This window comes from Delphinapterus leucas, chromosome 15 (assembly GCF_059928025.1).
Source record: "Delphinapterus leucas isolate spDelLeu-1000000601 "Yukka" chromosome 15, BTC_Dleu_Yukka2, whole genome shotgun sequence".
Classification (NCBI taxonomy): Eukaryota; Metazoa; Chordata; class Mammalia; order Artiodactyla; family Monodontidae; genus Delphinapterus; species Delphinapterus leucas.
Genome location: NC_143143.1, coordinates 73,308,362 through 73,331,866, shown reverse-complemented (window position 1 = coordinate 73,331,866; position 23,505 = coordinate 73,308,362). Strand labels below are relative to the sequence as shown.

Genomic DNA, 23,505 nt, shown 5'->3' with positions numbered 1-23,505 from the left:
AGCCCGTGAGGCACAACTACTGAGCCTGCGTGCCACAACTACTGTAGCCTGCACGGCTAAAGCCCATGCTCCACAACAAAAGAGGCCACCGCAATGAGAAGCCCGTGCACTTTAACCAAGAGTAGCCCCCACGCAGCAACGAAGACCCAACGCAGCCAAAAATTAATTAATTAATTAAATTTAAAAAAACAAAAAAAACCAAAATACACTTCAAATGAGACTTCTTGATGCCTCCCCTGGGGTTCTTTGTACTGAAGTTCTTGCTCTCTCTTCTGGGCTCCTACTACACGTTTTTATATGTACTTTATGGACAGAATTTACCAGAATAGCCTAGAGAGAGGCCATAAAGTGTAGGTGGTTAAGAGTCTAGGCTCTAGAGCCAAATCCCTGCTGTGCCATTTACTATCTGTATAACTTTATTCAAGTACTTACTCCCTTTAAGACTCAGTGTTCTCATCCATAAAATGGCAATAATATTGCCTACCTCCTGGGATGGTTATAAGGACTGAGCTAATATACTTAAAGAATCTTACACCAATGCCTGGCACAAAGTAAGTTCTCAATAAATGTAAGCTATTATTAGCACAAGGTATCAAAATTATTTGATTGTCTTTTCTGCTACGCTATGTACTTTCTCAGGGTAGTGACTAAATATGTTGAATTAATCCAGAGACTGCCTCTGAGTTTAACTGAAAAGTATGTACTAACAATAAGCTAGGCAACTGCAAGGTGTTAGGAATACAGAGATGAGTAAAAATCCCAGCCGTCAAGGATCTTACAGTCTTGGCTATTCACACAAAGAGGACTTCAGTGTACAGAGGTTGAATTAGTAAGTGGGGGCCAGCTATTACCAACTCTTTTTAAAGAATAAGTCATAAGAAATCTGGAGACAACTTTATTTGAATAAATAGGGAACTTACTCCAAAACCTAATATACCAAGAGCTGATAATCAGCAATCCTTGCAAAGTTAGTAAGATTGAAAAGTACTGTGGTTCATCTAGGTCTACAGAAGCTCTGGCTAATTCCATTTAGACTAAAACCAGGGAAATCTAAGTATTGATAGAATTAAAAAAAAAACATATCTCGCTCTATTTTTTTTTAATTTAAGCGAGTAATATGTTAATATTGTAATACATTCCCACTTTAAAAACAGTTAAAACTGAAGTTCTTCTCAAAGGCAGTGACTCTTTTCAAGTAGTTTTATATCCTATCTTTTTTATCTATACAGTTGCATGTGTATGTAACAGAAATATGTAGCATGGTTTGCGGTTTTAAAAAAATTTACACAAATGGTATCACACAGCTTGCATTATTCTGCATTTTATCATTATTATATAATAAATTCCTATAATATACACAGGTATATTTCTCAGCTCTATCCTCTTACCATTGATCTGTGTTTTCTTCTGGCAATATCGCAATGCTTTCGTTACTGTGGTGTTGTACATATAAATCCAACCTCGTTGTCTTCTTTTTCACAAGTATCTTGGATATTTTTATGCAATTACACTTCCATATAGGAACTAACTATGGTATAATGTTTAAACATCTAGTTATCTAGGTTCTCAAATATAATGATATAAAATTTTAAACAATAATATTCTCTTCCCATTCTTACATTGTTCTATCTCTAGTAACATTCTCTCCCCTTTCCTCTACTATAGTTTAGGGTATCTTCTTCCTTTTTAATTTGATCAATTCTGCCAAATGTCGGTTCCTTTCAAAGAACCAACTTTTGGTTTTACTGACCCAAATTTTGTTTGTTTTCTATTTCATTAAATTCTGCTGTTACCTTTATTTTTGTCTTATTTACAATCTTTCTTGTATTCTAAAGAGAAAATACAATTAAGGCTATGAATCTTCCTATGAATACCGTTTTTGCTTCATCCCACAGGTTTAAGTGACAGTGATCTGGATTTTGTACGGTTCTTATAATTCATTTCTCAACATTTTATAATTTCTGTTTTGATTTTACCTTTAAAGCAAGAATTACTTAGAAATATACTTTTACATTTCCAAGTGTAATAAAGTGGCTTTGGCTACTTTATTCTTGTTAATTTCCAATTTTATTTATTACAGTTGGTGAATGTGGCCTGGATGACTTCTGTACTGAGATTTTTTTCAAGCACTTTAAAACACAGTCAAATTTTGTGAATATTCCATATATGTTTTAAAATTTTCACAAATATTTGAAAAGTGTTCCTATTTTCTGTTTTATCAACCGTGTTAATTGTGTTAGTTTTGGTTTTTTATCTAACCGAAATGTCAAATTTTGAGAGAAGAATATGTAAGCCATCAACTATGACTGCAGTTTTCTCGTCGCTCCTTGTATTTCTATTGGTTTGGGATAGATATATATGCTTTGTGTAGGTTCATGACTTTTGTCCTCTGGATCAAGCACACCTTTTAGCAACTTAAAATATGCCCCTTTCCCAGGTAATGTTCCTTTGTCTTGGATTCTGTCTTATCTGATATTAATATTGTTTCACCGACTTTCTTTTAGGAATATTTGCCTAGCGTATCTTTTTCCATTCCTCTGTTTTAAACTTTTTGGCGATATTTTCTTTTAGCTATATCTCTTATAAACAGTATTTCGCTGAATTTTGACTGTTATTTTTATCCAGAGTCTCCATCATTCAACAGGTGATTTTAATACACTCGCATGTATTGGGATTACTGATGTGTTTATGATGGACTGCTACCCTGTGTGTCATTCTGCTCCTTACATACACTCACCGTGTCCTGCTTCAGACTTTGTACTTCTTCCCTCCACCTTCCCATGCCTGGCTTCCCCTCTTTATTCAGGTCTTGCTGAATGTCCCATCGCTCTGCAAGGCCTTCTCTCACACTATCTCTTACTGTGCTTTTTTTTTAAATAGCCACTATTACCTGAACTGGTATATTACCTGACTTAAGGTCTGTTTTCCTCACCACAGTCAACTCCAGGAGAGCCTGGGTCTTGTCTGTCTTGTTCACCCTCTTGGTACTAAGCCTTCTTAGACGAAAATATTACAGTGTGTTTTTGGAAGATCTATGAGCCAAACTGGGTTTAAGTTGACAGCTTTTTGTGGCTTTACGATGGCAAAACGGGAGTGTTTGAATTCTCATAAAAGCAACATTCATTTCCAAAAATGCATCTGTTTATAGACTGTGAAATACTAATTGGAGAGAATATTGCATTTGCAAGCACTTTTTATTTACACTTTAATATGCCTCAAAAATTAAAGGAAATCTTTGTTGCTTTTTCAATTTGGCAAATAAGGCAATTCAATTTTAGAAATGCAACAAGAATTCAGTTTCCGATGAAAATATGAAGTTTTTTGTCAGTATCAAGTTCTGCCACTGTTGATGATTTAATTACTTCCCATTTGCCATTTTGGGCAAAAAGTTTCATTTCCAAATAGCAATTGCCTTCACAGGAAGAAAGAGAATATCTTCTTTATAACTAAATACTGCCCGCTGGGAAATCAGAAAGTCTCTAAGAGACGGTTGGGGGGAACAGGACGGCTAGTCTGACACACATCCTTCTTTAAGCTTAGTGAGGTTACTCAGAACACTTTGTTCACTCAACAAACTGGTTCTTTCTATGCCAGATGTCACTTTCAAATGTACATCTTCCTGATTTTAGGTACTGCTTTGGTACCTCCAATAAGAGTACAGGAGACTCAAAAGGGGAGTAAAAAGGAAATTTTAAAGTCATGCAATGTTAATAAAATATGAATACATGTGATTTTAGAATTTCTATAGTACCTAACAGGAAAGAAAGAAGAAATTTATGTGAATTTAGCAGGTTAGGATCATGCATAAGGTAAGTTAAAACACAGATTACTGGGCACTGTCTCCAGAGATTCTGATTTAGTGTGTCTCAGGTGGGGCCTGAGAAACCATTTCCAACAGGTTTCTAGGTGATGCTGACACTGCTGGCCTGGGAATCACACTTTGGGAAACACTCTTTGAGACTATTATTTTAAATGCTTGATTTGGGATGAAGGTGATACAGCAAGAATATCAAGGCATTAAAAATAGTTTTCATCTGCTCTTCGGAACTTTTTGGTGTAGTAGCTCGTATATACTCCACCTCAACTGTCTTTCATTGTTTATCTTGAAATTCTCTTAAAAGAGAATTTTAAAATAAATTCTCCTGAAATTTTCAAGGTAAAATTAGAATAAAATTTTATATGTCAGGATGGGTTGGCTCAGACACACTGTGGACATATACAAATCCAAATGATTTAGAGCACGAGTCCCCAGATCAAATGTCCTAAAAATGCCAGACAGGTTAGATGCTTAATACAAGTGAGTGAAGTCGATCAGATCTTGAGGAGAACTAGAGAGGTCAGACCCGAAGAGGGCAGCTGCTACTCAGCTCCAGACAGCCATCAACCAAAAATGCAGGTCTTTTATATTCAGCTCTTCCAAGCTTTCAAAATAAGCTAGAGTTCCGACATTTCATGTAGAAGCTCTCAAGTTTTAAACACAGGCAACTAATTTAAAACTTTTAAACACTGTGTAGGATACACAAAAAAGGTGTGTGGGCTGGATGATGCCAGTTTATAACCTCTGATAAGTCTCAGGACCTTTCTCCTGCACCAGCCAGGAATAATACAGGTTGGGCAATGTGCTAACCTAGTCACTGTGCTCATGGGCCCACTCCCTCCAACAGTCATCTCCTTCCCAGATAAAAAGCTCTCTCTCTAATAGACCTACTAAAGTCCCTTTGCATAAGTAGCTTGCCTATCAAAATAAGTTCTCTGGCAATGATCTTAGTATGGGAAGGCTATGGCAGAGAGAAGTGAATTCTTCAAACACTGGAACTGCTGATCCCAAATTAATGATTAGCTTAAAGTGACTGGAATCTCAGGATCATTAACTAGACCTGGGAATACAGATTTGAGGATTCTTAAGCATTCTATCACAATGGTGATGTGATTTGGTACCCAGAAGTTGTTTCATCTTTACCTAAAGACTCACTAAACTGAGAAAATCAGTCCTTACAAAGATGTCCACGACAACTACAGAGGCAACATGGAATCGCAAACATGAAGATTCGAATCTCTGAGTCTACTCTGATTAACAGTGTCGGCCTGGAACACTGTGTTAAGAAGGATTCTGAAGGTGAATCCTGACTCAGTGGAAAATATGAATGCCAAAGACCTAGAAGAGAGGAATGGCAGCAGACGTGCCCCATATTTGGCCTCTTCTGTATAGTAGGTAACAACACTACACCTGTGTTCACAAAATCTAGTCTTCCTGTAGTGCATTAATATAGCAACCAATATAATGTTTTCAAAACGTAAGTAGGATCAAGTCACATCTTGCCAGTAGCTTTCCATTTCACTCAGACTAAAAGCTAAAGTCCTTATTATTACACAAAAGCCCTAACGTTGTCTGACTCCCCATTACATCTCTGATCTCATTTCCTGCTACAACACATCCCCTTGATGCCATTCCAAACATACTATTCACTTCACTGTTCTGCAAACACACTAAGCAAGTTCCTGCCTCGGGACCTTTACATTTGCTACTCCAGCTGCCTGAAAAGCTCTTTCTCTGGGTAGTCACGAAGTTCACTCTCTCATCTTCTTACCAATGAGAACGTCCTTAACTCGTTATTTTAAATTGCTACACATTTACACACACACACATTCCCTCCCTCTCCCTCTCCTTCCCTTCCCCACCAATCTCCTTTTCCTGCTTCAAACTTGCTACAACACTTACCACTATCTGACACACTAAATATTTTACTTCCTTATTTTCCTTCTTCTAAAATGAAACCTCCAAGAGGGATGAGTTTTTGACTGTTCTGTTCACTACTATATCCCTAGAAGAGGGTCAAGCACATACTGGCACTCAAAGAGCTAATAAGTAAATGAGTGAACAAACATAATAAAACAAATGAACCTGGGTCCTAGTTCAGGGACTAATGGTTAAATAACCTCAGGTGAATTATTCTGGTCCTCAAAAGATCTCTATCATTAGTTGTATAAACTATGACATTCCTGTTACTCAACAAAAGCAGAAACTATGTTATGGAAGAATGACATCATTTCCTCTAGACTGGTCAGTAGGATAGGAGAAAGCCAGGACTAGAAAGCCTCCCCAAATCCAAATCTAATGTGCAAACTAAGTTCTTATAAACAACAGAATTATGACAGAATTTAAGAGTGTAAAAATTAAATACTCCTAAAGAGAAAATTCTTTTCTAGAAAAGGAATGCAGACTCCTTAGCTTTTTTTTTTTTGCACATTTTTTTTTTTTACTGCCTCTACACATTAAATCTCTGTGAACATTAACAAGTGTCCGTGGTTGAGGGAGAAATGTTCCACAGCAGAAAGAGGAAATACACACCCTGTTTTTCCTATGAAACTTTGGAATTATGTAATATCCAGCCTCGGACAAAATCCAGAATAATCCTCTCAGAGAGACTGAAATTAGGATAATGGTTAGCCAAACAACAAAGACACTACAAAATAGCACTAACGGCCCTCCAGTCTAATTCTTAAATATAAAATCACAATCCCAGATAAACTAGTAAAGACAGTGCACCTTCACTGGATGACTAAATATTTCTTTTACCATTAACAAATTCAAACTCAATAAAAGGAAAAATGGCAAGTGAATAAATAATTATTAAACCAAAAAAGATGCCACTAATTAATTGGGGGCCCTCGGAACAGCTCAAATGTCAGTCAAAATGTTGTCTCAGGCTCCTGAGGCTCTTAGCCCAGGAGCTGCCGCCAGGTGCATTTAAAGGAGCTGTGAGCTGCACGATAAAATGCTCAAGCACTTTGCACTTTCAGTGAAACGACAGAATTGGATGTGTGATATTTCAAACAACTTTCCCCCGCAGACATGACCATCTGCTTCCAAGTCTACTTACGAACTCATAGTCTCCATCCTGTGGAACTTTCCAATCTGAAGAGTTCTTCAGTGGGCCAGGGACACTCTTGCCAAAGCTGTTGATTTGATTTTCCTTTTCTTTTTGTTCAAAGTATTCAAGGAAAGATGGCCTTGCAGGCTGCATGGTCTCATCCCTTCCTGAAAACCAAGAAAAACAAAAGGTGAAATACAGTATCTCAGATTTCAGATAAGTTTAGTAAATGGATCTGTCTCCAGATGGGATGGAATGGAATCAGTGGCTTTTTGTTAGACAAAGAGTCCTTCAAGATTCTAATGAAAACTATAGGAAAAAGCACAAATGCTCACTCAAAATACTTTTCATAGAATTTCAGAGGATTCATAGCCCCCCCCAGGGTCCCTTCTTCTAAATGGGAAGACTTGGTGATGCAATAACTCTACATCAGCTACAAGTAATACTTTTTGGATCCCCTATAGCAAAGAGTTCCTATAACATTTAGACTGAAAACTGAGAAGCAAGCCAAAATATTTATTAATCATTTACATATATAATATGCTCTATAGGAATTAGAGTCAGGAAGGGGGGATGATATCATAGTGATTGATTTCCCTTGGCAAAATCATAATCTAATTTGACTAACGAGAAAAATAGGCATGAAAAAGAAAATCTAAGTAAATCACAACCCACTCCATGAAATATTATATAACTTTTTTTTTTTTTTTTTTTTTTGCGGTACGCGGGCCTTTCACTGTTGTGGCCTCTCCCGTTGCGGAGCACAGGCTTCGGACACGCAGGCTCAGGGGCCATGGCTCACGGGCCCAGCCGCTCCGCGGCATGTGGGATCTTCCCGGACCGGGGCACGAACCTGCGTCCCCTGCATCAGCAGGCGGACTCTCAACCACTGCGCCACCAGGGAAGCCCTGTATAACTTTTAAAATACTATTTACAAATGGTTTATGATAAAGGAGAAAAAATAAGATATTATATATACAGTACAATCTCAACTCTGTAAAACCATACACATAGGAGAAAAAAAAAAGACTAGAAAAAAATAGACCAAAATGTTAACAGGATTTGTCTCTGATAGTAGGATTATAGGTGATTTTATTTAATTCTTTTAAATATTTTTTAAAATAAGACAGTATAGGATAAATATTAAACAGATAGAACTGATTGTAAGAGTTACATGTGCCCAGGAGATGAAGAAATCTTGCAAGATGGGTGGTCAGGGAAGACTGGTAGAAGGGCTTAGGTTAGCAGTCACATAGCAGGGTAGCTATATAGCAGAGCAGAATCAGTAGTTATGTAACAGCAGCTACCATATGAGAGCAGAATACAGCAGTTACTAGTTAGAACTAGTAACAATCACCGAAAGAATAACTTTACCTGGCATGACTTAAAAACCTAGTTAGCTGAATGCACCTATTTCACGGCAGTCTTATACTGGGAAGTACAGAAGTTTTTTTTTCAGTACTTTGCATGAACATGTGGATTTATACTGCCTTTTCCCCCAGTAACCAGAAAAAAAAACCAGAAGGTTCAGAGCCTTAAGAAGTGAACGGGTAACGGTCCAGGAGATAAAGAACAGCAAGTGTTTCCTCTCCAAGAACCCTTGTTCCAGGCAGTCTTATCTCTTGACATCTGCCTAGTCCCAGTTTCAAGCCAGCGTCCTGACTGCCTCTCAGATATTTGTCATCTTACTCACCATCACCACTGCCAAGTTCAACAGCAGCCAATCTCAGATTTGCCCACTTCCAGATGCTGCCAATAGCTTACTTCACTGTTGCCCCCTCATTTATTAGGGATCAAACACAATATTTGCTAGGACCAGTTAACAATTATGTGCTGAATGTCTGTTTTGTTTTGTCTGTTCTAGGTATGATGTTAAGTGCTTTTCACGCTTATTTTGTTTACTTTTTAAATTAAATTTAAGGTATTATTTCATAATACAGTTCTGAAGGAAATGCAACAAAATAAAACTTGTAAAAATGGGGGTGTTTTGGATTTCCTGACAAGTTCGGATGGAAAGTCCTTTTGATCAGTGCCTTCCTCTGGGACCACCAGAGGAGAAGGTTGGCTCGGAGACAACTCTGTAGCAAGCCTACCCATAATCCTACACATCAAAAGTGGTGTTTGGAGGGCCTCCTGAGCCCAGCAGCTGTGACCGTGCTATAGATGGCTGAAATATGCAGTACGCAGTGTACTTTTATACAAAATATTCTGCGACTTCCCTGGCAGTCCAGTGGTTAAGACTTCACGCTCCCAATGCAGTGGGTGTGGATTCGATCCCTGGTTGGGGAACTAAGATGCCACACGGTGCAGCCATAAAACAAATCCGGACCAGATACTAGGTTCAGACCAGCTGAAGAGAATAGAAAGTCTAGAAACAAAGTAGAAAGCCCAAATGGATATCCAAACAACTGGATAGCTGTTTGAAAAAAGATTAAATTGTATCCACACCTCATACCTTCGACCAGGAAAACTCCAAATGGATAAGAGCTCTAATTGTAAAAATGGAAACCATAAGTACTAGAAGAAAACATGTGTGAATGCAATGCATTTAAAACCTGAATGAGGAAAAAGGCTTTTTAACATACCATGACAAAAACCCAGATGCAATTAAAAAAAAAAAAAGGATGTTTTCTTTGTGTGAAGGAAATATCACAGATTTTTAAAAATTAATAAGCACAAATAGGGACTTCCCTGGTGGTCCAGTGGTTAAGAATCCACCTTCCAATGCAGGGGACACGGGTTTGAACCGTGGTCGGGGAACTAAGATCCCACATGCCGCAGGGCAACTAAGCCTGTGCGCCACAACTAGAGAGAAGCCCACGCACCACAAGGAAGAGCCCGCACACCGCAACGGAAGATCATGCATGCCTCAACGAAGATCCCATCTGCCGCAACTAAGACCTGACGCACGGCCAAAAATAAAATAAATTAAAAAATAAAAATTAAGCACACATTCACTATAAGCCAAGATGAAAGACAAATGACGAACTCGAACATTGGCAACAAGTAACCATAAAGGTTTTAAAATAATTTTCTTTTAAAAATAAATTTGAGTTCTTTATATCTTAGGAAGATAAGCTCCCAAATATATAAAGAATTCCAAAAATTAAGGAAAAGAAGACCCAAAAAAAGGTAGAAACATGGGCTAAAGATAGTATACACAAAAAGATACCCAATTAGTCCTTAAACATGAAAAAAACATGTAGGTTCACTCATGAGAGAAATTCAAATCAAAATTACTTGGAGATGCGATTTCTTACATTTCAATTTGGCAAAAGTCAAAAGCTTGATAATACCCTATCTGCTGGTAAGGTTGTGGCAACACAGGCACTCTCATACGTTGCTGAATTTGGATGCAAAGTAGTACAAGCCCTATGAAGGGGATCTGGCAATATTTAATTATCAAAATATGAAACTGAGGAAGGTACAAAAAATGCTGGTGTGTTGAATTTAAACCGAGGTATTAACATGAACTCATGATTTATTAAAAAAATTTTTGCTGAGCTTTTTTTATTAAAAGGTCTTGAAGCGATGGCTACCCCATTAGCAATGAGCACTCAGATTTTGGTTTCCAAATACCATTCCCCAGCACAAGGAGCTAAGCCTTCTTAAGAGAAATAGCTGATTCCAGGTCTAGGGCAGGAAAAGTACAAAGTGAGCCTGGAACATCTTTTTGTGCCAAAAAAAACAAGTACTCACAAACTGACACGGACATATCAACAGGACACAGAAGCCACCTTGAGAGGCTCCCACCGGTAAATTTTGGGACACTGAGCATCAAAAACAAAACAAAACAAAACAAAAAACACTGAATAAAAAAAGAGTCCATGAGCTCAGAGTAATAATCTAAAAGTGAAGGGGATTAGGAGAGAAGGGAAAAGCCCTTCTTTAGAAAAATCACCACCTGACAACTGTACTGTGGTAATAAAAGAGGGTACAGTTGACTCTGTATCTGCAGGTTCCTCATCTGTGGATTCAACCAACCAGGACTCAAAAATATTAAAAAAAAAAAAAATCCAGAAAGTTCCAAAAAGCAAAACTAGAATTTGCTCCAAGCCAGCAACTATTTACATGTCATTTACATGATATTTACAACTATTTACATAACATTTACATTGTATTAGGTATTATAAGTAATCTAGAGATGATTTAAAGTATACAGGAAGACATGTGAAGGTTATATGCAAATACTATGCTGCTTCACATAAGGGACTTGAGCATCTGCGAGCATCTGTGGATTTTGGCACCCGTGGTGGGTCCTGGAAACAATCCCCCACCTATACCAAGGGACAACTTTATCCTCTTTCTTAGGAAATACACACAAAACAGAATATCTCCTTTTTTTGAAGATACACACAATATTTGAGGGTAAGTTGTATATATCATGCATCAATCTCTCCTCATTACTTCTGTCATTTCATGTCCGTTTACACAGCCTTCTCTATAAATGCACAAAGAAATGACTGAAATGTGTTCATCAATAAAAATGGTAACTTCTGGAGAGAAATAACAGATAATTTAAAATATTTTCTTCTGTGGAACTGTTACAAAAACCATAAAGACATAATTTAAAAAAAAAATCATATCCAACAATAAAAATTGTATAATTGGTACAATATACTTCTATGATGCCTCAGTAATTCCCTTCAGTTGCAATATAGGTGGATTTTAGAAATTCAAGTCTTTAAACTGGAGATGAAACACTAACAATAACATTTCTATGGTCTAAATCTAAACTATGTCATAAAGATCAAAGAAACATCTCTTAAGCTAGAGTATAATTCTTTGTCTAATTTCTATCACTGTTTAGATGAGAAAATGAGAACATCTGCTTTCTACATATTTGAATTCCTCTATATTTGATAACAACAGCCCTTTGCAACTCACTTAAAGATCTCTAATATTTTTGGAGTTAAAATACCTAATATTCTTTGTCCCTCTCAACAACTAAGGGTCACAAATAAGAAACTCTATCTAAAATGCCTTTCGTTTCACCTTTTGATATCAATATCAGGGGCCTGATTATACCTAATATTTATCAGAAATCAATGTTCCCAAAACTATAGTGAATTTTGTAATAAGAGAAGTTTTTAATCTAATCACACATTCAGGTATAACGCAGGAGTAAAATGGACACACATACAAGAAACTTAATTACAGTGAAATGATTAGTTAAATGGTTGCGTGTACAGGATTACAGAATAGCTAAAACTGATTTTGGAGGCAGCACAATACCCTACAAAAATCCCTAACCTGGGGTTCAAAGATCTAGATTCTGGTCCTGACTATATGATCTTGATTAAACCACAGGTTCCAATCTAAAAAAGAAGCCATGGGCCATATTATTTCTAGTGTCCCATTGCAGCTGTGAAAGTTCCATGATACTATCACTTGACAGTGGCTTATGACAACATATTCCTGCCTAGGTACTGATAAACATTCAAAAGGAATTCTTACTCCAGAGGGATGATGACACTTGATCGTCTCTAATCTAAAATATGCCAGAAATTAGATGTGCGTGGACATAAACCAAAGACCAGACCTACTCAACAAATATTTGTGACAAGACTGCCTCTGATTCTTTGAGTTTCTTTCTGTTGTTGTTAGTGGTGTTTGGGGGGCTTTTTAAAAATAGATGGAAGAGGCGACTAAATTCTCCTTGGCCCAAAACTGTAATAAAAATATCATCAATAGATGTAGGTTATTAAAATGTTTTATATAACTAAAGCTGAAGAAATGAATGAATCAACTGAGAGGGGAAGACACCTCAACTGGCAAGAAACAACATATATTCAATAACAGGTGTATTTTTGATCCCTGTATTTAGTGATTCCAGAAGTTACCTGTTTACACCACAATGATTCCTTATATGTGAGGGCCCTTCACCACTGTACTTAATTTATTGGAGGAAACAGCACTTCTATTGTGACCTACATTTTCTTAATAACACTGTAATTAATTAGAGCACCTGTTCACAGTTTGACTTTATAGACTGATAATAATTTTCAGTAAACAGATCTGCATTACTATCACAATTAGTATCTACAATAGCATATTTGCAAAAACGGCCTCTATAATTCCAAGTGGCCTTGGTATCCTCGCCCTTTACTAGTGCCCTCCCACAGTGACTCTAGGCCTGGCCGTGTGACTTGCTATGGCCACTGCAATAGCAAATTTATTGCAAGCAGGGACTTGAAAAGTGCTTGCACATCCTATTACCATGTAAATAAACCTAGTGGGCATGCTAGATGGCAGAATACTATGTGGAGAGAGGCCTTGACCAGGTGGTCTTAGCTGAGGCCTTCAGGAGTCAGCCAGCTCCAGCTGACCACTAGTTTGGTTTTTTTTTAATTTACTTATTTATTTATTTTTGGCTGTTTTGGGTCTTCGTTGCTGTGCACAGGCTTCTCATTGCGGTGGCTTCTCTTGTTGCAGAGCATGGGCTCTAGGCACGCAGGTTTCAGCAGTTGTGGCATGCAGGCTCAGTAGCTGTGGCTTGCGGGCTCTAGAGCGCAGGCTCAGTAGCTGTGGCGCACAGGTTTAGTTGCTCCACTTCCTAGAGGAGGGCTCGAACCCGTGTCCCCTGCATTGGCAGGCGGATTCCTAACCACTGCACCACCAAGGAAGTCCCTGACCACTAGGTTTTGAGATGGTTTGCTACATAGAAAAAACTAACTGATACAGTATCTGAGATCTGTCTCAATCTCTCTCCATCACACCCACACACACCAACCTATATCTACAAAAAGAGTTCCAGTCTTTAGGAACTCAGGTTTCAAATTCAACTAACATTGATTAAATACTTTCTAAGTTTCAGGTTTTCTACCAGATGCTTCCACAGGATGTTGCCATCCACACATCATGAACACCATGTAAATAAAGTAGGAAGGAGGAGGATCTGTGCTTGTTGGCACTTACCAAGTGCTACACAATGTTTCATTTCGTTTCATCCTCCCATCTTTTGAGGTATGTACTATTATTTCCACTTTCTAGATGAGAAATTTGCTTACGGTTATACGAGGATAGGATCTGAACCCTGATCATCAGGCTTTAAGGCTGGCGAGCTGCCTTTCATATTGCAATTTGTCTAAAATCAAAATGAGAATTCTTGACATATCCGAACTGCCGTTAGGTTGAGCATAGAAAGACTAGGGGAATGAAATTTTCCCAGTAACCTTATCCCTGGGACTCTTCTTTCGGCACTCCTGAGCGAGACCATCAAGCGGTGCTGAAAAGTGTGAGAGAATCATTCCCAGCTGACTAAAGGCAATGCTGTCCCCAGGGCTTCTGCTGGCTGGTGGGCTTTCTGTTTCAATGTGAGCCAGGGTATTTTTTTTCAGACATATCCCAGGAAATGAAGATGTTCCACTGAATGATAATACCAGAAACCTGAAGCCGTTGGGAGAATGAACTCAGCAGAAAAGTCGAACTTTGAAAACACCATGTCTTGCTCTGATTCTTTTATCTGATGCAGGAAATGCATGAATTCCTGTACTATGACTGGCCCGTTCTTTGTAAGCAGCATCTGGCAAGCTAAATGGACAATCTGTCAAAGTCCACAAAGGGGCAAATTCATAAGCAACTGTATCTTATATTTATTTTTCTTTGAAGAATGCTATGTGGGACTTCCCTGGTGGTCCAGTGGTTAAGAATCCGGTTTCCAATGCAGGGGACGTGGGTTCAATCCCTGGTCGGGGAACTAAGATCCCACATGCCGTGGGGCAACTAAGCCCACACGCAACAACTGCTGAGCCCGTGCACTCTAGAGCCCGTATGCCACAACTACTGAGCCCACGTGCCACAACTAGAGAGAAGCCCATGCACCGCAAACGAAGATCCCGTGTGCCGCGACTAAGACCTGGTGCAGCCAAATAAATAATTTTTTTTTTAAGTTCTAAAACTAGATAGTAAACAAATCGGGTATATCCTTACAATGGAATATTATTCAGCCATAAAAAGAAATGAAGTACTGATATATGCTGTAACACTGATGAACCTTGAAAACATTAAACTAAGTGAAAGAAGCCAAATACAAAGACAACATTTTATATGATTCCATTTATATAAAATGTTCAGAATAGGCAAATCCTTAGAGACAGAAAGCATGTTAATGGCTGCCTGGGGATGGAGGAAAGGGTAATGAGAAGTGACTGCTAACAGGATTGTGGTTTATTTGGGGGATGATGAAAATGTCTGGAATTTGACAGTGGTTATGATTGCACAATCCTGCTAATATATTTTTAAAAACCACAGAATTGTACCTTAAAATGGTGAATTTTATAGGTGAATTATATCTCAATTAAAAATAATAAATTAAAAAAATTAGACTGTGGTGATGGTTGCATAACTCCATAAATATACTAAAAAACACTGAATTGTATGTTTTAAACGAGTGAATTATGTTTCAATAAATTTTTTTTAAAAAACAGAAAGATCCCTTTTCTCTACTATTTACTTTTATTTCTGGATTATAACACAATGCCAAGGTAGTCATAATTGGCCAGGAGCTTGACCAAAGACTGAGGCCCATCTTTTCCTTTGGAATGACCAACCACTAGACATTAAACTTTATGCCCTTCCATTTTAAATGTTCATTTTCAAGACTGTCACCAAGTAAACCACAATGGTCAACCTACTCTTTCCTTAATTTCTACAATAACTCTTTTCTACCTGTTCAAAGTAGAGAACTCGGAAAAGCCTACATTTTCTTCTCTGTTTCAAGCATGAATACTTGCAAGAAAACAATTCAAATAATCTCTCACATGTTTTCTTCTGGCTTGGAATAATACACCTTATCATAAGGTTGTTTGTTTTGTTTTTTAATCTAACATTTATTATGTGTGTGGTTTTTGGTTTTGGTTTTGTGACTGGGCATCTAAGTGCTTTACATGTATTAATTCATTTAATTACACAAGTTACCATTCAAGTTTCTGTATGTGGCCATAAATATTCCTTTGAATGTTCTTTGAAACCACTAAGAATTGCCAGAACCGTAAGTTATAAGGTTCCCCAGAGTCTAACTTTTGAATAACTCTTCCAGGAACCAGTTTTGGTAACTCTGCCTCTGTGTAAACTGACTTGACTTCTGGGCAATGAAGCTCTGGATCTTTAAGTCTAGTGTGCTTCCATATGTCTATTCGAAGAGATCTAAATCCAGATTTCAAGGGGTTACTAACTAGAGCAATAGAGGCAGCACACCTAAAAAGATATACAAAAGGTTTACCGGTGAGAACGATCCATACCTTGGTTATTGCAACAATTTCCTAATTGGCCTCACTGTTTCCAGTCTTTTCAAACTCCATATCATCCAACTGACTGTCCTAAAAAACCACTTTGTTACATCACTTTTCTGATCAAAATGTCTTTCTATTACCCTATTACCAACAAAGTCAAGTTCAAACTTCTTACTTTGGCATTCAAGGTCCTCCAGTATCTGGTCAACACCCACTTCAGCCAAACTGAATGTTCAACATATATCCCCTCCTTTCTGACTCTGTACCTGCCTGGAATATCGTCCCCAGCTTTTCTATATATCTAAGTTCTCACAAATCTTTCAACATTTTTCTGAACCACTTACCCAGCATTTGTCTTATTATTATATTACCACCTTTATATGTAGAGGCCCTATCTCCTCAACTAAGTTATGTCAACATCAAATACCACTATCTGAGGCACCCGGAGTAATGTTCCAGGCATGTAAGGAATTAGAAAGAACGGTAATAGTACAGTAGGCACTCCATACATATTAGATAATGACAAATGTCATCTTCCCCTTTTAATCAACAAATTCCTGGTCAGCAGTAAACGTGTCATTTGGTTTTTGTACACTACACAGTAATGACACATAGTGACTACCTAATAAATACTTTTTGGTGGGTATTAAATATTTATTTTTAACAAATACTAGTTCCAAGCTGATATTTTTTTTAGAGCATAAACACTTAAGAGAATCATCTACTTTTTCTTTGGGACTCATTTAAATTCATCAAAATGTATCTCCATTTTCTTGCTGAGCAAGAGTAAGCAGGTCAGAACAGCTTAGAGCACCAGAAAAATATATTCCCCTAACTGATCAAAACCGATTTATCTGCTTCTTAGGTATAAGAGCCAAAGTATATCTTTTGGACTTTTTCCTTTATTCTTCATCACTACCACGCTACTGCTCTCTTTTGGAAAATAGATTTCCCCCATGGCTATTCTTGGCTCTCCTTTTACCAATTTAACTCTAATGGAGCAGCACCTTATCTTCCTCAAAAGACAGGCCTTGAGCCTTTCAGCCATGTCACACTGAGATCTGGTACTTTCATATCCTAACATGTGGTCTGGCAGGTGGTTTGAATGAATTTTCAGGCACCACATGTCTGTGCTTCTTGGCTTATCCCAAAAGAATCAAGAATGTTAACCGTTTCCAAAGATAAAAGTGAGCCCAGCATCTGGACATAATTAGAAAAACTGCACAAACAATTAGGATTTAGCCTCCACTCTGGCAGGATGACCTTGAATTATCTGTGCAACTGTGAGAAAAGTCTGAGGATCAAGATCTCTGCTCTTCTGCTGTAAATTCCACCCTAGAGGGAGATTCTGATAAATGCACAGTGAACCCCACTGATTATCTTTCAGGGATGGAAAAAAAAATCCAGTCAGTAATAAATTTCACAGTTTTAAGATAACAGTTTGAAACTTCACAAAGGAAGGCTCAGGTAGATTCAAAGTCTAGCCTTCTTTATAATCTACCATCTTATATTCTGAGCTACTGCTTAACAGATTCTCAAAACGTGTTATCCTGTTACCAAGGAACGTGAATCAATCTCTCTCTCTCTCTCTCCTCGGCACATTTTAAAAACATTACTGAAACTGACAAGTGACCTTCCTTTAGATCAACCATCTTCATGCCAGGGCTTAGACAAAGAAGTGGAGGGTACAAACTAAAAAAAAGTAAAAAACATGACTAGCAAGAGAAAAGGAGTTAGGATGTAGAAAAGTAGCTCAGGTTGAAGGAATTTTTAGGTCCAATGAAAAAAAACCACTGTCATGCACTAAAAGACCCATTATTTACTATATACTTACTAACCCACTTACCATTTTTAAGCATTTCTATGCTAAGCGTTTTCCATATCTATCTCCTATCATCTTAACAACCTGACAAAATAGGAACTTTTATGCTTCACTTTTTCAGGATAGGAAACTGAGGCTCAAAACAGGAAATAGCTGGGGCTTCCCTGGTGGCGCAGTGGTTGAGAGTCCGCCTGCCGACGCAGGGGACGCGGGTTCGTGCCGTGGTCCGGGAGGATCCCACATGCCGCGGAGCGGCTGGGCCCGTGAGCCATGGCCGCTGGGCCTGCGCGTCCATAGCCTGTGCTCCGCAATGGGAGGGGCCGCGGCAGTGAGAGGTGCGCGTACCGAAGGGGGAAAAAAAAAAAAAAAGAAATAGCTTGTCAAAGCTGACAAAGTTTATAAAATTCTGAGCCAAGTTTCAAATCAAAGACTCTGATTCCAAAAATTAATGTTCCTTCCGCTACTCCTTTTTCTTTCTCCTACCCTTGTTGAGAGATATGCTTCTAACCAAACTACGTTTTAAGTTTTAGCTTTGGTACATATAAGCACACTAATGCTATCTGAAATTCTCATATGATGCTGACGGTGAGTGGCAAAGGTATATGGACACTTAATATTCTCTGATGATAGTTTTAAACATCCTGAGGGGATCTGAAATCAGACAGTAAGGTTATTGTAGTAAAAGAAGCATTAAAATACCTGTAGTACTTTATGTCCTAGTAACTGTCCTTGCAAATGTTATAATCTGAGTTAGAGAGAATGAGATAGAGAACACACAACGGAGTCACTGTTATAACAGTCCCCTTCAAAAAACTGCAGGTGGAAAGAAGATAGGCTGTGAGTCAAGAATTTCCATCTTACACAGCTCTGAAATTAGCATCTGACCAATGGTGTTGAAATAAAATCATTTTAACAAGATCCTGGACTTTGGTTTTAACATGAGGAAACTCACAGGAACAATAGGTGCCTTCGTGAGACCTAGGACTTTCTGGGAAACTATAAATACGTAACGTTTTTAACACATAATACTATCACAGCAGTTTACCCAAAACATGGTTCTGAGTTGCTCTAACTTAATTATGCCACGATGCTTTAAGATTCTATTTCAAAGAGATTCATTAGAATACAATTAGAAATTTAAGTTTGAAATAGAAATCATCCACTCACTCCCTTTAGTTCACTGAGTCTAATTTAAAAGGCTTGAGTCAGTGGAAACAATCTTTCAACTCAGTGGTCCAAGTTCTGCATCCCCGGTGGCCTAATAAGCCGTGAGATAAGGAGGAGGAACCAGCTGCCATGTATCTCTTGGGAAGGCAGTGAGGACAAGAAAACCATATCATAGCCAATGAGTCTTGGAAGGGAGAACTGTTGCCTGTCAAATCTTTAGTAGATGAGGTACATATTTTAAGTGGCCACCCTTTGGCTTGTCATTTCCTCATTTGGGGCAAAAGCATTTAACTGCTAAACTACAAATTTATGCAATTCGGGATCAGTTGCTCCAGGATTTTTTTGTTATCTCTGCCTCTGAAAAAAGAACTTTTTTTGTTGTTTTCAAAGACACTTGATATTTAAAGTATTAGTAAAGTATAATAATGTAGTTTGACAACATATTTTTAATATGTTTTGAAAGCTTGGATTCTTTCTCTACTTATAGAAGTTCTCATTTTTGCTCCTAAATATCTTATTTGATAATGATCAACTAAAACAGGAGAAATTCTCTTCCTTTCAAAAAAAATGTTCGCTTGATAATGAAATGGTGAAATAATTTTTCTGCATATTAAAATACACCAACAAAAACCCCACATATAATTTAATATAAAATACATGGATGGCAATATGTACAAAATTTCATTATTTTCATAGCACTACTAATGATATTCAATGTCCAACATATTACTTTGAATGACATTATTAATAATTAATATAACTGAATCACTTTGCTGTATACTTGAAACACATTATAAAATACCTATACCTCAATTTAAAATATGGAAACAATATAATTTTTTTCAATAAAAGGATTACTAATTTAAAAAATTAACATTTTCCTAAACCTGTGTGATATGCTTGGTTTTCTAAAGCACAAATTTCTGTCAATATTAATGACATGTAATAGCTGAAACAGTAAAAATGAACAACCTCAAGATACTATTTTATGAGGCAACTCTTAAGTAAAACTCTTTCAAATTTATGAACTATCCCAAGTTAGCCTCTTGAGGTTTATTTCTAAAAGCTGAAAATCATGAATTAAAAATCATGTAATGTTTTATGTTGACATATCAGATATACAAAACCTTCCAATGTTACAAAGACTATCCAGATAACCTTCACCCAGATTCCTCAAATGTTAACATTTTATCACATTTGCATTATCATACTTCAGTCAATCTACCTAGCTATAAAACCTTGTCTGTGTATTATCACAGCTATGAGTCTTGATAATCCAAACACCAACATCACAAAAGCCTTAGGTTTGAAGAGCCTAGAAATAGGTGTCAAAAGACAAGAAAGGCAGGCTTTTCACAACATTTAACACGAAGCCCTCCACCACAGTAGCAATGAGGACTAGAAGTCAAAGGTTTGTCATCTAGGGTGACTTTAGACAAGACGCTGAACTTTTAACTTGAACTTCCTCATTCTGTATGGCAGGAAGCTCATAACTGGTGGACTTCCCATATCTCAGGGAAGGTGTGAAAGTCAAATATAAAAGGAACAATTCCCAGGAAGAGTTAACAATTTTAAATCTATATGCATCAGACAATGCAACCTCAAAATATAAAAGTCCTCCCCCCAAAAATATAAGTCTCAAAATTAACAAAAATTGACAAATCACAACCACAGAGTAACAATTTTAACATATCTCCCTCAGAAACCAAAAGATCAAGTATCAAAAATTAGTGGGGAATAGCTATATTTGAAGACAATTAACAAGCTAAATCTACTGTATATATATAGATTCCTACAAACAATTAGAAAACACACATTCTAAGGCACACAAACACTTAAAAATTACTGACATACTAGGCCACAAATGTCACAAGAAAACATCAAAAAACTGGTATCGGGGACTTCCCTGGCGGTCCAGTGGTTAAGACTTCACCTTCCAATGCAGGGGGTGTGGGTTTGATCCCTGGTTGGGGAGCTAAGATCCCACATGCCTGGCAGCCAAAAAACCAAAACATAAAACAGAAGCAATATTGTAACAAATTCAATAAAGACTTTTTAAATGGTCCACATCAAAAAATCTTTAAAAAAAAAAACCGGTATCACACAGACTGTGTTCTTTAGCCACAATTCTCTGAAATTGAAAACTAAAAATAAGAAGTTAAAAAAATTCATAAAATTTGGTTTTTAAAAAGCACTTCTGAATAATTCATGGGTTAAAAAAGAAATATGTGATAAGCACAAAGCATCACAAGCTGGGAAAAAGTATTTACAACGTGCCACATATGAAACTTATGGGATGCAGTGAAAACTGAACTTAGAGAAAAAATTACGTTACCTGAATACATTAGTAAGCAAGAAAATTAAACGGCTAAGTGTTCAACTCAAAAATCAAAGAATAAAATTTAACAACAATTTTGATTAGAAAAGACATCTCTTAAACTAGAAATAGACCTGATAATGGGTACCTACACCAAACTTACTACAAAATCAAACTTGATGGTAAATTACTAGAAGAATTTTCTTTAAGATAAGGAATAAGACAAGAATGTCCATTACCAGCTCTATTATTGCAGGTCTTAGTAAGATAGAAAAAATATATAAGTATAAAGATCAAAAGGAAAAACTAATTCACAGACTGTCTTCATAAAAACAAAAACTCTAGAAAACCTATTAGAACAAAAAAAATCCATAAAAATTAATTTAACAAAAGATCTAAAACATCTTTATAGATATAATTATAAAGTTATCTACAAAAAGAAGATATAAGCCAAACAGATGGAAAGATAAACCATGTTCATGAACAGAAAGAATTAACATCATAAAGATGGCAATTCTGCCGAATTAATCTGTGTATTCAATGCAGTTCAGTCAAAATCCCAGTGGTATTTTACAAAATTGGATACACCGATGCTAAAATTTATAAATTTATTTATTTTATTTATTTTTGGCTGCGTTGGGTCTTCATTGCTGCACGCAGGCTTTCCCTAGTTTCAGCGAGTGGGGGTTACTCTTGGTTGCAGTGAGCTGGCTTCTCATTGCACTGGCTTCTCTTGTTGTGGAGCACAGGCTCTAGGCACGCAGTCTTCAGTAGTTGTGGCACACGGGCTCAGTAGTTGTGGCTCGCGGGCTTAGCTGCTCCGCGGCATGTGGGATCTTCCCAGACCAGGGCTCGAACCCGTGTCCCCTGCATTGGCAGGCAGATTCTTAACCACTGAGCCACCAGGGAAGCCCCCGATGCTAAAATTTACATGGAAGAATAATGATATAAATTTCAAGAGTAATCTGTATTGAAAGAAGAATTAAAAAGGGGAAGGGGAATTTATTTTTGATAGATGGTCAAGGAAGGCCTGAGAAGGTAACAGGACCAAAGATCTGAATGGAGGGAGAAAGCGAGTCTTTCAGATGGAAGGAATAAAATGACTATAGTTCATACTGTAAACTAAAAAAAAATTCCTGATATATTAAAGTCCTAAATGTGAACAGTAAAACTTTATAACCTTTAGAAAAAAAAATAGGAGACTGTTTCTAAGACATTTGGGTAGGAAAGAATTTCTTTTTTTAATTGAAATGCTGTCAACATACAATATTATGTTAGCTTCAGGTGTATTACATAATGATTTGACATTTGCATACATTATGAAATGATCACCACAATAAGTCTAGTAAATATCTATCACCATATAAATTTATTACAATATTATTAAGAATTTCTTGGTTACCAAAGGGAAAAGGTAGGGAGCAGGGATAAATTAGGAGTTTGGGACTACTATATATAAAATAATCAACAAGGACCTACTGTATAGCACAGGGAACTCTACTCAATATTCTGTAATAATCTATATGGGAAAAGAATCTGAAAAAGAAGAGATATATTTATATGTATAACTGAATCACTTTGCTGTACACCTGAAACTAACACAACATTGTAAGTCAATTATACGCCAATATAAAACAAAAATTTTTTTAATATATTATTAAGAATTTTTAAAGAAGGCACAAAAAACATACAGTACAAGAAAATTCAGACCAATGGGACTTCATGAAAACAAAAGTTGCTTTCTAAGAAAATATCCTGAAAAATTAAAAGCGCAAGTCACAAGCTGGGAGAAAATATTTACAATGCACATAACTAATAAAAAATTAGTATCCAACATATAAAGAACCACTGCAAACCAATAACAAAAAAAGAAAGAAAAAGAAAAGAAAAAGGGCAAAGGCTACTCGCAAAGTAAGCATCAGACTTGTATAGTCAACATGGAAATAAATTAAACGAAAACTAAAGAGGCTACACAAGAAAAGCTATAAACTGTCATCGTTAATATTTATTTTGATACATAAAATAACTTTTCCCGGGCTTCCCTGGTGGCGCAGTGGTTGAGAGTTCGCCTGCCGATGCAGGGGACATGGGTTC

The 23,505-nt window shown here is 37.1% G+C and overlaps 1 protein-coding gene across 4 annotated transcripts in view; it reads right to left on the bottom strand.

The window, feature by feature from the left end:
- The window catches only part of STK4 (serine/threonine kinase 4), an 89,971-nt gene that overhangs the window by 32,167 nt on the left and 34,299 nt on the right, over positions 1-23,505 (bottom strand). For all 4 annotated transcript variants that reach the window (XM_089896949.1, XM_022592314.2, XM_022592315.3 and 1 more), the window contains one exon: positions 6,882-7,039. In XM_089896949.1, the coding sequence (XP_089753075.1) occupies positions 6,882-7,039 (158 nt within the window). The remainder of the gene's footprint in view (positions 1-6,881; positions 7,040-23,505) is intronic.